The 13,908-nt window shown below is 38.6% G+C and overlaps 1 protein-coding gene across 1 annotated transcript in view; it reads left to right on the top strand.

Annotated features, from left to right (window-relative positions):
• LOC107551184 (eukaryotic translation initiation factor 3 subunit E-A) overlaps nt 1–13,908 on the top strand; it is a 40,260-nt gene that overhangs the window by 23,700 nt on the left and 2,652 nt on the right. Inside the window, exons 9-11 of the mRNA XM_016232712.1 lie at nt 560–661; nt 6,312–6,421; nt 12,773–12,875. Coding sequence (XP_016088198.1) covers nt 560–661; nt 6,312–6,421; nt 12,773–12,875 — 315 coding nt within the window. The remainder of the gene's footprint in view (nt 1–559; nt 662–6,311; nt 6,422–12,772; nt 12,876–13,908) is intronic.

Below are 13,908 nucleotides of genomic sequence, written 5' to 3'. Positions count from 1 at the left end.
GCTTCGTCCACGGTGAAAGCCGATCCGGTGATCCACAGAGCAAAGTTGTAGTATTTCCTCAGCAACCAGCACGGATCAGCTCCAGGCATGACGAAGCAAATATCGTCCTCTTTTGGAAGACCAAACAAAGTAGTTTCGCTTTCACAACGAATCACACAGTGCCTTCACGACATGGTGGCGGCAACAACAATACTACAGCGAGAACATTTGGGCGGCTTTATGCAAATCTTCCCACATAGCGACGTAGATATGTGGGGGCGTGTTAGAACGAGCCGTTTTAGGTAGGCGTGGCTGACTGAACTTTTATAAAGAATATCTCTTTGGATTTGAGACTTTAGTCTTTGCAACTTTACAGATCTTCTTTATGCACCAAGAGCTTGTAACAGTCCAAAGAGAAAGGAAAAATTGAAATCGCATCATATGACCCCTTTAAGTAGATTTACAAAGAGAAACGCACCCCAGTTTAAAAACCAGCATGGTAGGTGAAAAGTACATTTCATTTGTGTGTGAGCTTTCCCTTAAATTGCATAATTTTTTTCTTTTGTTATCTTCTTTTTAGGAGTCGTACACCTACAAAGATCCCATCACGGAGTTTGTGGAGTGTCTGTATGTGAACTTTGACTTTGATAGTGCTCAGAAGAAGCTGAGAGAGTGTGAGGCGGTAAGTTCCAGCTGTCTTTTCCTGTTACCTTTTTATTAGCTTGTTTCTCAGCGTGTCCTTAAAAGCATGGCACACCCTCCTCTTTATAGGGACTTTGCAGATTGATTGTATCTTCTGTCATGTTCCTGTTTTTCCAAAAGCATAAGATTCATAACGTTTCATAACCTGTTCCATTAGCGAAAGAGTTTGAAGAGACTATCCTTCTCCTAAGATGTTGAGCTCATGCTTCACTGCTTGTCTGGCGACAAAAAGCCTTTAGCTTTGTAATTTACGCAGATGATGCCTCAATTTCTCTAATGATGAGATGTGATGTCATCACACTCCGACCTCTGATTGGTCAGAGGCGTCCTCTGAACTTTCCTAGAACTGGTGATAGTCATTAGCGATGCTGTGTGTCACTTTTCTGCATCCACAAACAGCCTACCCTTCTGTTTCGGGCCCTGAAAGGGGTCTTAAAGCACAGTGGTCTCTCCGTGCCGTGGTGTCATGGGCAGCTGTGGAAGTGGGCCCCTGAAAGAGCCTCTGACTCACCATTTGTCATGTTTTTATGATAGCTGGTAATTGTCAGATCAGTGGGATGGTTAACAAGAAGTGCTTTTGGTGAGCAGAGGCGGACACACGCACTGGAAAGAGCTGCGGTACAGACAAGCCAGTGATATGTATTTTTGTTCCCGTTTATAAATGGCCTTCCATAATGGTCACTTCATCAGTTTTCACCCTTGCCCTGCTGTGTCATTCTTTGTTTTTACAGTTAAACTACTGACTTATAGTGCCAAAAAAACAAACAAAAACACAATGAAATGGAGTAACAAGCTTTGTTTCAAAGGAATAGCTCAAAAATTTAAAATTTTATTGTAAATACCCCTCCTTTTTTTTTTTTTTTTGAGAAATTCTGAAGACTCTGTTAGTTGCTAATTTCCATGCAGTTTTATTGAAATGAGACTGAAGCTTTCAAGTTTCAAAAAGTCCAAAGCACCATTAAACTATCATAAAAGTGGTCCATATGACTAATATGAGCTATATTCCAAGTCTTTTGAATTTGTACAACAGTTTTATCTGATGAACAAAATTAAATTTGTGTCTGTTCACGAGTACTCTTCCCCACTTTGATCAGTCGGAGTTGGTGCTTTGAACGCAATCAGATCAGAATCATGAGTCTTTTAGACTAATTGACTAAAAAGATCCAACTCTAAAGAATGATTTGTTCATGAATCAGACGGAATGCTTTTTTCTCATATAATTGGATGACAAGAAGAGTGGATGTCAAGATTTTGTTGTATATTGCATATTTTATTCATAATGACTTCAATTTTCCATCTGTTTCTCACACAAAGCTATCATATGGCTTCAGAAGTCTTGGAATATGGTATTTAAGTCATAAGGACCACTTTAATGGTGCTTTTGCATTAATTTGAATCTTTAAAAAACAGTGTTCTACGTAAAAAAATAAAGGCCATACTTGGAACCTAGTGATAGTAATAGTGAAGTTGAATAAAGTACTGTATGACCCAATTTTAATTTTCAGGTGGTGCTTTTAAAAGATTTTAGGGCTTCTGGTGCAAAACACTAAATTGTAAATGTACTGTACATTTTTTTTTATTTAAAAGGGCTATAGTAAGAGAGTATGTTTTTCTCTTTGCAATACATTGGTTTTATCATTACCATAGTGTAGGAATAGTACAAAGACTTTTGCTACCATGCTATTGCAGACATCGTTGGCACAGCACCGAAATTTGTTCGCCATTCTGACCCTGGAAAACATTACATTTCAACCTAAATGCATTTGGTAAGCTGCCCCACAAACGTGCCAAATCTTAAACGGCAAAAAGTATTTTACTTTGAATAAGAAAGTCTCAGTGTGATAAAAGCCAGAAATGGCCTTCAGGCGCGTTCTTGGTTGCAGTTAACACATTACATTACAAAGATTCATCCCAAGCGTAATTAGCTTGAGTGCCTTTAGCCTAGTGTGCACTTATGTCGAAGCTCATTCCTGTTCTCTAAATTATTATGAATTCAAAGACCAGTTGCACTATCCATCGTCTGCCGTTGCCTAAAATAAAACAATTCAGTTTTGTTTAGCAACAAGCACCTCATATGTTAAATAGCAGGCTTTCTATAGGAGAATGAAAAAATCCAACTTAACGTTGAAATGGGAACCTTCCTAAAACGCTGACATGATTTATAAACATTTACTCCTGTGAGAGTGTCCATTTGATCAGGCCAGCTGTTTTTCATTCTAGCCGTTTATCGTCAAGAAGCAGAGAGAAAAACGAGGCCCAAATCACCAGGAGTCATGTTTTTTTGGGGGGGGGGGGTCTCTGCAGGTCCAACTGATCGAGTCATTTGGGAGATCTCTATTACACTTTGCATGCTTGGAGGCCAGGCGTTGTAAGGCTAGCAGTAATTAGCACACCTGCATCTGTGAGATCTCGTGAGAGCCCTCTGGCTACCGGACCTCCAGAAGCAGGCGTATCCTACAACGGGAGCTCAGCCCAGACACTGCGTAAATGGTCACTAATTAGTCCTGAGCCTGATTATGAAAGCCTGAGGTATTATCGAGATCACAAGCTGCAAAAAAAGTTAAATTATGTGGCATGTGAGCATAACTGGCTAGGCTCAGATGTATGTCAGCTCTAAATGCTCGCAAATTCACAGTCTGATTGAGTGGTGACTTAGAAAATCAGAGTTACCCGTCTACAACAGCCCAAAGCTTTTCCTGTTAGGCTGCCGAAGCCTCGCGAGTCATCAGACTGTCTGCACTCAATCGTCTTTGCTCGTACTAAAACAAACATCCTATTCACCTTCAAACAAATCCGTTACATTGACTAATTGGTTGTTAAGTGAATGTAAATGGGAAAAAAATGACCCAAATGTGCAAAAAAAATAATTTGTAATAATAAAGAAAATATTATTGAAAAGAGGTGCATTTATTTTGTATTAGTGTATATTGGCTTATTTGTCTGTTGACCATATGTCACAATTTTAAATAAAAGTAAAAAAAATAAAAATAAATTACATTTTTTAAATTAAAAGTCTTTATCAATTATATATTTTTTCAATAATATATATAACACTGCCTTATAAAAATTTGGAATATTTTCTTAATTCTTCTGAAAGTCTCTTGTGCTCACTAAGACTGCATTTATTTGGTCAAAAATACAGTCTGAACCTGATTTTTTTTAGCATACTCAAGTCTTTAGTGTCACATGAACCTTCAGAAATTATTTGATGCCCAAGAAACTGTTATTATCAGTGTTGAAAACCGTTAATAAACAGTTGACGCTTAATATTTTCATGGAAACTGTGATGCATATTTTTCTGGATTTTTGATTAATAGAAAGTTCAAAATAACAGCATTTATTTGTAATCGAAATATTGTGTAACATTTAGAAGTCTTTAATGTCACTTTTAATAAATTTAATGCTGAATAAACGTATTTTTTAAATATCGTACTGCCCCCGAACTAGATGTCTAAAACAACCTAAAATTACCCAAATACAGTACCCGTTGTTTACAAGCAATTATTTAGCATATCATCAGCACCCATGGCTCCAGAGGTTCTGCAGGCCTGTGATTCAGTCCAACTGGACACGGTCCTGGATCTGTAGAGATTGACCGCGTAAGTGTTCTGGATTTTCTTCAAGCTGTGAATCATCACATAGCTTACTTTGCATCGTGATTACCTTATCATGCTTATCCAGTCAGCTTTTGTCATTTTTCTTCTTCAGTTGATCTATCTCAGTGGAGAGGGGCCATTTGCACAATGGTTTGGGCTCATGATGTCTATGCTATGCATAAAACATAGACGCAAGCTTATATAGCCCTGTTTTCAATCTTTTTGAAGACTGAAAAAACAAAAAGCTGCACTTTAAGATTCCAGTAAGTTAAGCTGAAAATCAAATTTTTTTTGTGCTACTTTGAAGTCGTCGTAGTCTTGTTCTCTCCCCTCTTACAGAAAAAACTCAACAGTAATTATAGCACTTAACTAAACTGTTATCAGCGTAAGATAAGACATTGTCAATGATGAAATGTGTGTTGGCTGATAGGGCCATGGCCATGTAGTTGGGATTTCTTCAAGCAGAAACACAGAGATAGTAGCTCTCAAAGCCTAAGCAAACAAAGCGGGGGCTGTCAGTGCAGACGTGCACACGAAGACGCGGGACGGGGGACTCCATGTGACCCGTGAAGGGACAGCAGGGGCTCGCACATGTCTTTAGCTGTGTGGAATGCACTGACTATTTGCGTTTTGACTGCAAGGTAAAGCACACCAGGTCTCTGCAGGATGTGGGGGTTTAGTATGCGGTGATCAGAACTCAGCTGCTCTGCGTGTCTGAGATTGATGGAAGACGGTAGTTGAGACTTTTGAAAGCAGTGGCACTGTAAATTGGTTCCACCGCGCAGCCCAGTGGATCCTGCGGCAACGGGCAAGACAAACGGTGATAAGTCACAGCCATTGTGGTGAATTTGGTGGCTGGCTCTGTTCCTGCCCTGTTTCATGTGGGGACTGTGGAATTCCAAGATCTGCGGTTAGTTTAGAGTGCTGAGAATGACCCCACACTTTTTTTTCCGCTTCCAGATACTGGTTTTCTCCTATGATGATAGCATTAAACACTGTCATATATGTGTTAGCTATAGGCCTCTCTTGCTTTAACTTGCAGCTATGAATTCATTTCCAAAATTGGTCATATTTCTATTTTAATTTGTCTTGCTTTTGGCTTTTATCCCCATACCGTTATTCCCCAACCAGGTGCTATTACAGAGACCTCAGGATGAAGTGGAACTGTTTTCATTTCAGTTCTGAGTTTATATAAACTTCCTGTTCTGCTCATTGTCCAGTTTAGCCACAGAGTTTTCTGTGTTCCAGCAGCGGTTGGGAGCGAGCACTGCTCCTAATACATGTGACAATAAGTGCATTTACATATGTTTACTTAGAAGCTAACACTAGAACATTTACATACAATTTTTTAAAAAGTTTTTACTTCAAAATGTAGACAGATGTTTCCTTTTATATTTTACCAATTATATTTATACTATTTAAAAAGTAAAAAAGTGACGTGGCATGTGGCCAAGTATGGTCACCCATACTAGGAATTAGTGCTCTGCATTTAACCCATCCTTAGTGCACACACACAGCAGTGAATACACACCCGGAACAGTGGGCAGCCATTAGGCCACAACTTCCCCTTATTTAGATTTGTCTCAATATAAAACATGCACTACGTGAAGAAATTTAAATATTCTTTTATTCAGCAAGGATGCATTAAACTGATGAAAATACATACAAATAGAAAATTATTTTAAATTGTAATAATATTTCACAATATTACTTTTTTTACTGCATTTTTAATCAAATAAATGCAGCCTTGGTGAGCATAAGAGACTCCTTTAAAAATATTACAAAATCTTACAGACACCACAACTTTTGAAATGTATTTAATGAAAATAAAAAGCCTTTATGTTTTAGGGGGTTATACGGAGGATTCATCATATTTCGGGGTCTGTGGCATTAAAAAGTTTGAAACCACGTGATTTAAGGCATTTTCTTGAATTTAAATGTTTTCTAGCATAATCTACATTAAATTGAATGCACTTAAATTTTTTTCACATTTTCATGCACAGTGTCTAATGCAAAAGTTTGCATCTTTTAAAGGTGCTGGTGAATGATTTTTTCCTTGTGGCCTGCCTTGAGGACTTCATCGAAAATGCCCGTTTGTTCATCTTTGAGACCTTCTGCCGAATTCACCAGTGCATCAGTATAAGGTGAGTACTCAGATTTCGATGTAGTACCAAATAACTTAGCTGGATCAGCTAACAAAACATTGAAGTACCATTTAAAGTGAACAAATTGAAGGATAAATTGTTGTCAGGAATGATAAAAAAAAATAAAAAAGGTAGCAGGTCTAAATTTGTGTCCTAAATGTGGGAACGCTTCCCGTTTCCTCTCTTCCATTCCCACTCCACTCTCTGATAAGATTTTATTACCCAGTGTGCTGGAGGAAGCATGACCAGAGACTGGCTGCCAGCACCTCAATCTCACACATGGAGACACGCATTCAGAACCAGACATCCCAGGCACATCCACCCATCTGTTTTGAAGCATGTATAAAGGGTCTACATATTGGCCCTCAGGAGGATCTTAATGGCTGCGTCCCATCTGTGGATAACACAGCAGATTTTTCTCTTCTAAGCCCCACTTACTCTGTCATTGTCTCTTGCGTCTTGTAAAATCCTTGTTAGGATCGTAACATAGTGGCGTTTTGAGATTTTTGTGCACGCTAATTCACTTATAGTACAACCAAAGAGGAATATTGCCACAATTCAAAAAATTATAGCGACGAGTCAAGGTAAATTAACAGTGATTTATGTTGTCCAATGATCCACATGGTTCAATTACCACTGACACGATGCGTCTTCTGAACTCCTCATAGACTCTCCGGTGTGCGTCCGGCTGAATGTGGCAGGTGTTTTATTACCACTTTACTCTGGTTGCGCTTTTTTATTACTCCTTTTACGGTATTTATGCGGCATCGTAGGCTTCCAGTGAAGACACACAATGGTTTCAGTCCCCAAGATTTTCCATTGGTGGAAAAGAAGTGGTCTGTATGGAAAAGGGAGGTTTGGGCAGTTGTCACTGGTTTCCCTCTGCCTGGTTCCCATTAGCCTTCCAGTGACGGAGTGCAGAGCAGAGAGGCCGTGTTGCCCTCCTGCCTGTTTAATGAGCTTTCATAACTAGTAGTCTTTGAGCATCTGTCCTGCATTCTTTTTCCCGCCATCGCCTCTGCGCGCTTGCAACAGGTTGCATCTACCTCGGGGGATTTATGACATCCTGTAAATCCCGAAAGGGACCATGTTCTCAAATGCACATGCTCACTCGACACAATATCATATACCACGTTCGATGAAAGCCCTGTGGAAGGTTTTTTTTTTTTTTTTTTTTGCAGTTTCTCCAGCAGTCCACATGCAAACATAGTTGTAGCCATTCAGAATCTGTTATTTCTCTTCTAACCGCACACCGTTCTCACACTATTTCCATGCTTCATTGTACAGCCTAATTGCTCGCTAGCATTTTCTGAGCTGTATAAAACCGAGAAGGGCTGGAGTCAAGGTTGAAACATGGAATGTGATCAGGCTGTGTCCAAATCTCCAGTTGCAGAGAGTCTGGAATTGATTTGGAGTCCTGGCTCTCTTTTTCTCGTTGCAGTTGAATCCATTTTCTTGTCAAAGGCGACAAAGGTAATGCTGAACTAGGACACTGATTGCTGTTGATCTGTTCAAGTTAGTTGCTCAAAGGAGTCGCCTGAAAGGCTGTATAGGGCATTGGTGAACATCCATTTTGGTTTACAAATAGGGCTGCACGATAAATCGCATGCGATATTTAACGCGCATCTTATCAGTAAAGCCGGTTCTGTAATCAATGTGAAAGTCCGCAGGTGATAAGAGATTTACCGCTGATTACAGAACCGGCTTTCTGACAAGATGCGCGTTAAATATCGCATGCGATTTATCGTGCAGCCCTATTTACAAATGCATGTCACTGATACAGTATGCAGAAGTCCTCTGAAGCTAATTGTGGGCTCATGAAATGTATGCCAGTTTTGTAGCACTTTTATGTTTACAGTTGTTGGCCTTGAATGAGTAGGCAGGAGTTTTTTTTCTTTTCTGTTTTAGCCCTCAGCATACACCAAAAAAGACCACAACTACAAATGACTTTATATATAAAAATGTCTGTGAAAAGGCTCTATTTGAAATCTGTTTTTATGACTAGCACTTATAATGGCATTTGCATTTTTGTGTCTTGTCTTCAAAGTCTTAAATTCCCAATTTTGCATTCATTGGCCCTGATTTGAGTAGAGAGTCTGTAAGCAGTTGATGAGAATTTTAGGTTTTAGTTAGATGATGTCTCCAATCTTGTCATCTGTAAATCATTGTGATCTCGTACAGTCCACAGTAATTAATTTTGCAGTTGTATTTCGTCTGCATGTTTGTTTGTTTGCTTGTTTGTTTTCCTTCCCTTAAGGCCCATTCACACTAAGAATGATAACTATAAAGATAACTGTATTAGCGTCTACACCAAAAGATGTTAGCATTCTGTTTATTACAAGCATGTGCACAGTTATGTCTCTGCTGCTTTAAATGCACAAACTTTTTAAACTCTGATGGATTCTGATTTACTTTATTGTTATAGCATTATTGTGGAGTTCCCTTTTCTCTAGAATTAGAATGATTATTAAAACTTTATAGTTATCATAGTTACTGTCTTTGGTGTGAATAGGCCTGAAATTTTTTTGTTAAATTTCACTTATCCATTTAAAATTAACAATGAAATCTAGTAAGTGTAAATTTTAGTTCGAAATATTACAATTTTTTTTATTTAATTGTTTTTACATTTTATAATTACTAATATATACTAATAAATTAATAATTCAGGTTACATCCTTACCAAAACCCCCGCATTTCTATAAGAAAAATAAAGCACATGACATTAAAACTACTAATGGCGCTTTTCCACTGCATGGTACGGCTCGGTACGGTTCACTGTTGGGAGGTTTTCCACTGGGTGCAGTACCTTGTACCTGGTACTTTTTTTAGTACCACCTCAGTTGAGGTTCCAAGTGAACCGTACCGTTACCAAAACGTGACGTGTAAACTCTGCTGATCACGGATTGGCCAGAGAGAATCGTCACTACCTGCGTCACTGAACTTGCGATACAAACACAACAGAACCACTAGATTTAAATCAGCACGGCCAATGAAGGATCGAACGCAACTGTTTTGAACAAGCGCACCTTTTTTAACAACCAAAAAGTGGCTGTTTCGTTGTCTGTCGAGGAAGTACAGACGTTCCTCTCGTTGATAGCAGAGGAGCGGATCCAGCGAGAGCTTGATGGGGCGACGCGGAATGAAAAAGTTTTTCAGGCAGTAGAGGCGGCTCAACTATAACAACGTGAATAATTCCCGCCCACTCTAAAGCGATACTAAACTGCAGTGGAAACGCAAACCGAGCCGAGCTGTGCCGTGCTGTACTGAGCCGAGATGTACCACGCAGTGGAAAAGCGCCATAACATTATCTTCTGAGTTAAAAGAAGAGGATGTTTAAGTGGGATAAGGGGAATCCGTTTTACCCCAAGCTATGAAGCAGGAGTCACTTCCATTGACTTCCAGTGATGTGAATCTTTTCGAGCCTTCATATGGAAATGTTTAACAATCCATTTGTTTTAAGTCCACTATGTCAAAAACTACTGTAGTGCAGGTCAGCACTGTTTCAATTCACAGCTGACCTTTTAACAGTCTACGGCTCCTGGAGTGAGACCAGTTGCCCCAGTCCCACCGGCCTGGAATCCGGAATTGGATAAGTCAACTGCGAGGAGCCGGTACATGTAAGGGGTCGAAGTGAAAACAATCCTTACCCTCCACCCCCCAATCCCAGAGGACCAGGTTTAAGTCTGTGTAAAATGAGACTGCAGTGAGAGGAGTCAAGCTGCTTGGCTTAAACCGCCCTGTCAGGCACTTATGCTTGAGTGGCTCATTCACCCAACCTCTTTCTTTTCCATAATTACTTCTTTCAGTGTTTGTGTATTTTTGGTTTCAGTTCAGACTTTTTCATATTAGTGGCAAGCGCGTGTACGTACTACCTTTTCCCCTCTTTCTCATTTTAAAAATTAATTTCTGGATAAAATTAGATTAGAGTGTGTGTGGGCCATTTTATTGTGCCGAGGCTGTGGTTGACCTTGATCTCTGGTTTAGCTTGTCCAGAGGGTCAGCTCCCCTAAGAGGAAACTCGATCTTATTTGTTTTGAGTCGATCTTTGACTCTGGCTTGACTGACGTGTGTCATCACTTAATTAAATCAGTGAAAATAATATCCGTTGCCTCTTGCGTCACTAGCGTAAACCAGCACTATGTTTGTTTAAGCTGTTTTTTTATCATGGGATTGACTCCAAAAACCAGTAAGTTGGCTGATAATGAACACTTTGGCATTTCCATAGATTTTTCTGTAAAAGCTCACAAGTCTGCTTCATTTCAAACATGGTCTAGACTAGGGATGTAACGATTACCGGTTTGACGATAAATCATGATAAAATTCCCCACGGTTAGTATTACCGTTTCATCTTTTAATTATCATTAAAACCTTATTAGATTACCACGATCTGAACAACTCGCGATAAATAAATACTGTCCAGCATAAAGCACAGTTTAATGGTAACAGTCTCACATGCGCACAGCGCGCAGAGTAGTTTCATTGGGAAGCTGGGAGGTTTAAAAAGAGTGCTAAGGGAATTATACAAATTAATATATGAATTAATTAATTATTTGAATGTACCTCTGATGGTTCTGATCGCCTTCAGAAAAGAATCGGTGGCCTTTTGTTTTCATCATCGCTCCATGTAATACCTAAAGGAAGTGTTCTTAATCGCAATACTGCTTTGTCCACGGAGGTTACGGGAAACAGCTCTAATTCAGCTTTTCCATAAGCGCCACCTAGTGTCAGAGAGTGGATTTACAGAGACCTATATTTACATTCAGCCTGTGTGCAGTTTCTGTCTGGCCAAAAACGGACCGAATTTGCATGCCCTGCTGTCAATTTTGACTGGTTGATGAAAAACAAGCTTATGTGGATTCTACATATTTAAACAATTCAGATAAGTTATCTAGAATTATTTATGGAGCAGATAAAATACATATAATCATTTATTAATCAATTATCATTTTGACTTATATCTTTTCTTTATTTAAAGGCTGAAATGTGATTTATTTGAACATTTACATTAGATATTTCAACATGCTATTTAAAACAGATATTTAAAAATCCGAACATCACTGGTAATATTATTGTTTTAGTGATTATGCAAACAAAAAGTCATTTTATTTGTTGTTTGTTGATTTTTAAATATAAAACTTGAAGTGATTTATGTGTCGGTACTTTTTTAACATCTCCAGCACATTTTAACAATACCGTGATAATACCGATAACCGTGATAATTTTGGTCACTATAATCGTGATAAGACATTTTCATACCGTTACATCCCTAGTCTAGACCCCTAGGTATGCGGGCCTGTAATGGATGTACAGCTATCTAAACTTCCCAGTGTCCTAATTGGTTTCCTGTTGCTTTTCGGCTGTAATTGTTCATCAGCGTGCCGCATGCTTCACGGAGTGCTTTGGGGCTGCCGAAGAGCTTGGATTTCATGTCCTTGCTTTAACCCCTGGAGTCGTCATGCATTCCTTTTTTCCGTAGCGAGTGTCACCGCTTGATGTTGGACATGTGTTAACCATCACCAGCTTGGAACCCGTGATGTGACAACCGGCACATTAGTTGGCGGTTAGCTCTTAAATAATGAGCTTTATGACCAATCTAGCCTGTCACTTGTCATTTTCTGAGAGTTTCACTGGGAGCGAAATGATATAAGCTGTCATCTCTGCCTGTCTCCAAACCCATGCTGTTGCCACGGTGGGTGATTGAGTTAACCTTTCACTGTGAAAGCATAGTCATTGTTTTTGGAAACCTGATGTGTAGGTTTTAGTTAAAGAACAGAATGGGACAAGCCTGCTCTTTCTGGTAAGCACAAAATGAGCTTAGCCAAAAAGAAAGCCAGCTGCGGTAGTAGGATTTTGCACCAAGAACACTAGAGCCCCTGCTGCCACCTTCCTCCCTCAATGACACATTTGTGAAGGAGAAACCTTGCTTCATTTATGGAGAGTTTCTCCAAAATGTCAGGTGGGGATGGTCAGTGGAAGTCATGCAAGCACAAGCATTGTCTTTTATTTCTGTCTGCAAAGTTAGTTTCATCGCTACCTTGACCTCATACTCACGAAAGTGCAATGATGTAATTGTACTCCGTTTTTATGGGTTTCTTAGTGCAATTAGAATCACAGACTTGATTACATAATGCAAGGCATTTGTCACTCTTGATCAGACATCTAAATGCTGAGCTATGACAGTAAACCTATTATCATCCAGCACTTTCGATCAGCACTTTAAACCTGTGCGCTCACACACACTCACACACACAAGCTTGTTATATACCTCACAATTTTCACGTAATGCCATCAGTGTATATAATGTTCTCCCTTTAGCTAAGTTTTGTCCTAATGGACTGTGTTGCCCCGTAGTATGCTGGCCGATAAGCTGAATATGACTCCCGAGGAGGCAGAAAGATGGATTGTCAACCTCATTCGTAATGCCAGGCTGGACGCCAAAATCGACTCCAAACTGGTGAGTCTCTCATATTTTATTTCATTCTTGTTTCTCAGCCTCCCTCCTCAGATAGCAAACGATTGATAGATGCTGCGTTAGTGTCCTTTAATCCTTAAATAATAGTGTCTGAAAATCAAATTCAGCCTCTTTTGTGCGGGGATTGTGTTCTGCTTTAAAACATAAAGGAGTGGCAATCAATTACGTCAGTAATTCTGCTCAGTGCTCGCTTAATCTCCATGTCCTTCCTCGAGGGTAAGAGGACTGTGATTACGGTCCTGAAGGAGGGTCATTCTCAATATGGTGACAAACACGTACCTTTACTTCTTAGTCATGACAAAGATTAATATTTAAGAAGGCCTATATGTAGAAAACATTCTGTATCTTTTCTTTCTTTCTTTCGTTTTATTTTGCTTAAAAAAAGGAAAAAAAATGTGTTTTTACTCATTTTGTTTGTCCATATTAGTCAATAGTCTTGGGTTTACCAAGTGTATAAAAACAAAAGTTATAAACAATTTTAAATTTGTCATTTAAATACAAGTTCAGATAAAGAATAGGCAATACAGATTTGCTTATGGTGCTTTTCTCCCACCACTTATTACATTTTAATTTAAATTAGAAAAAAATATATATTAATTGATTGTTTTTTAATGTTTTACACTACTGTTCAAAAGTTTGGTGTCAGTAAGATTTTTTTTTAAATGTATTTAAAGGCTTACCAAGGCTGCATGTATTTTATCAAAAACATAGTAAAACTGTAATATTGTGAAATAACAGTTTTCAATTTTAAATAACATTTAACATTTATGTTCATGTGATGCAAAGCTGAATTACCTTCAGAAATCATTTTGATATGTTGATTTGGTGCTCAAGAAACATTTCTTATCGGAAAACGGTTTTGCTGCTTAATATTTTTGTGGAAACGGTGATACTTTTTTTTTTTAATTCAGAATTCTTTGAAGAATAGAAAGTTCAAAAGGACAACCTTTTTTATATATATATATATATATATATATATATATATATATATATATATATATATATATATATATAT

Source organism: Sinocyclocheilus grahami, unplaced genomic scaffold (genome assembly GCF_001515645.1).
Source record: "Sinocyclocheilus grahami isolate Dianchi unplaced genomic scaffold, SAMN03320097.WGS_v1.1 scaffold417.1, whole genome shotgun sequence".
NCBI lineage: Eukaryota > Metazoa > Chordata > Actinopteri > Cypriniformes > Cyprinidae > Sinocyclocheilus > Sinocyclocheilus grahami.
This window is presented reverse-complemented; position numbering and strand designations above follow the sequence as displayed.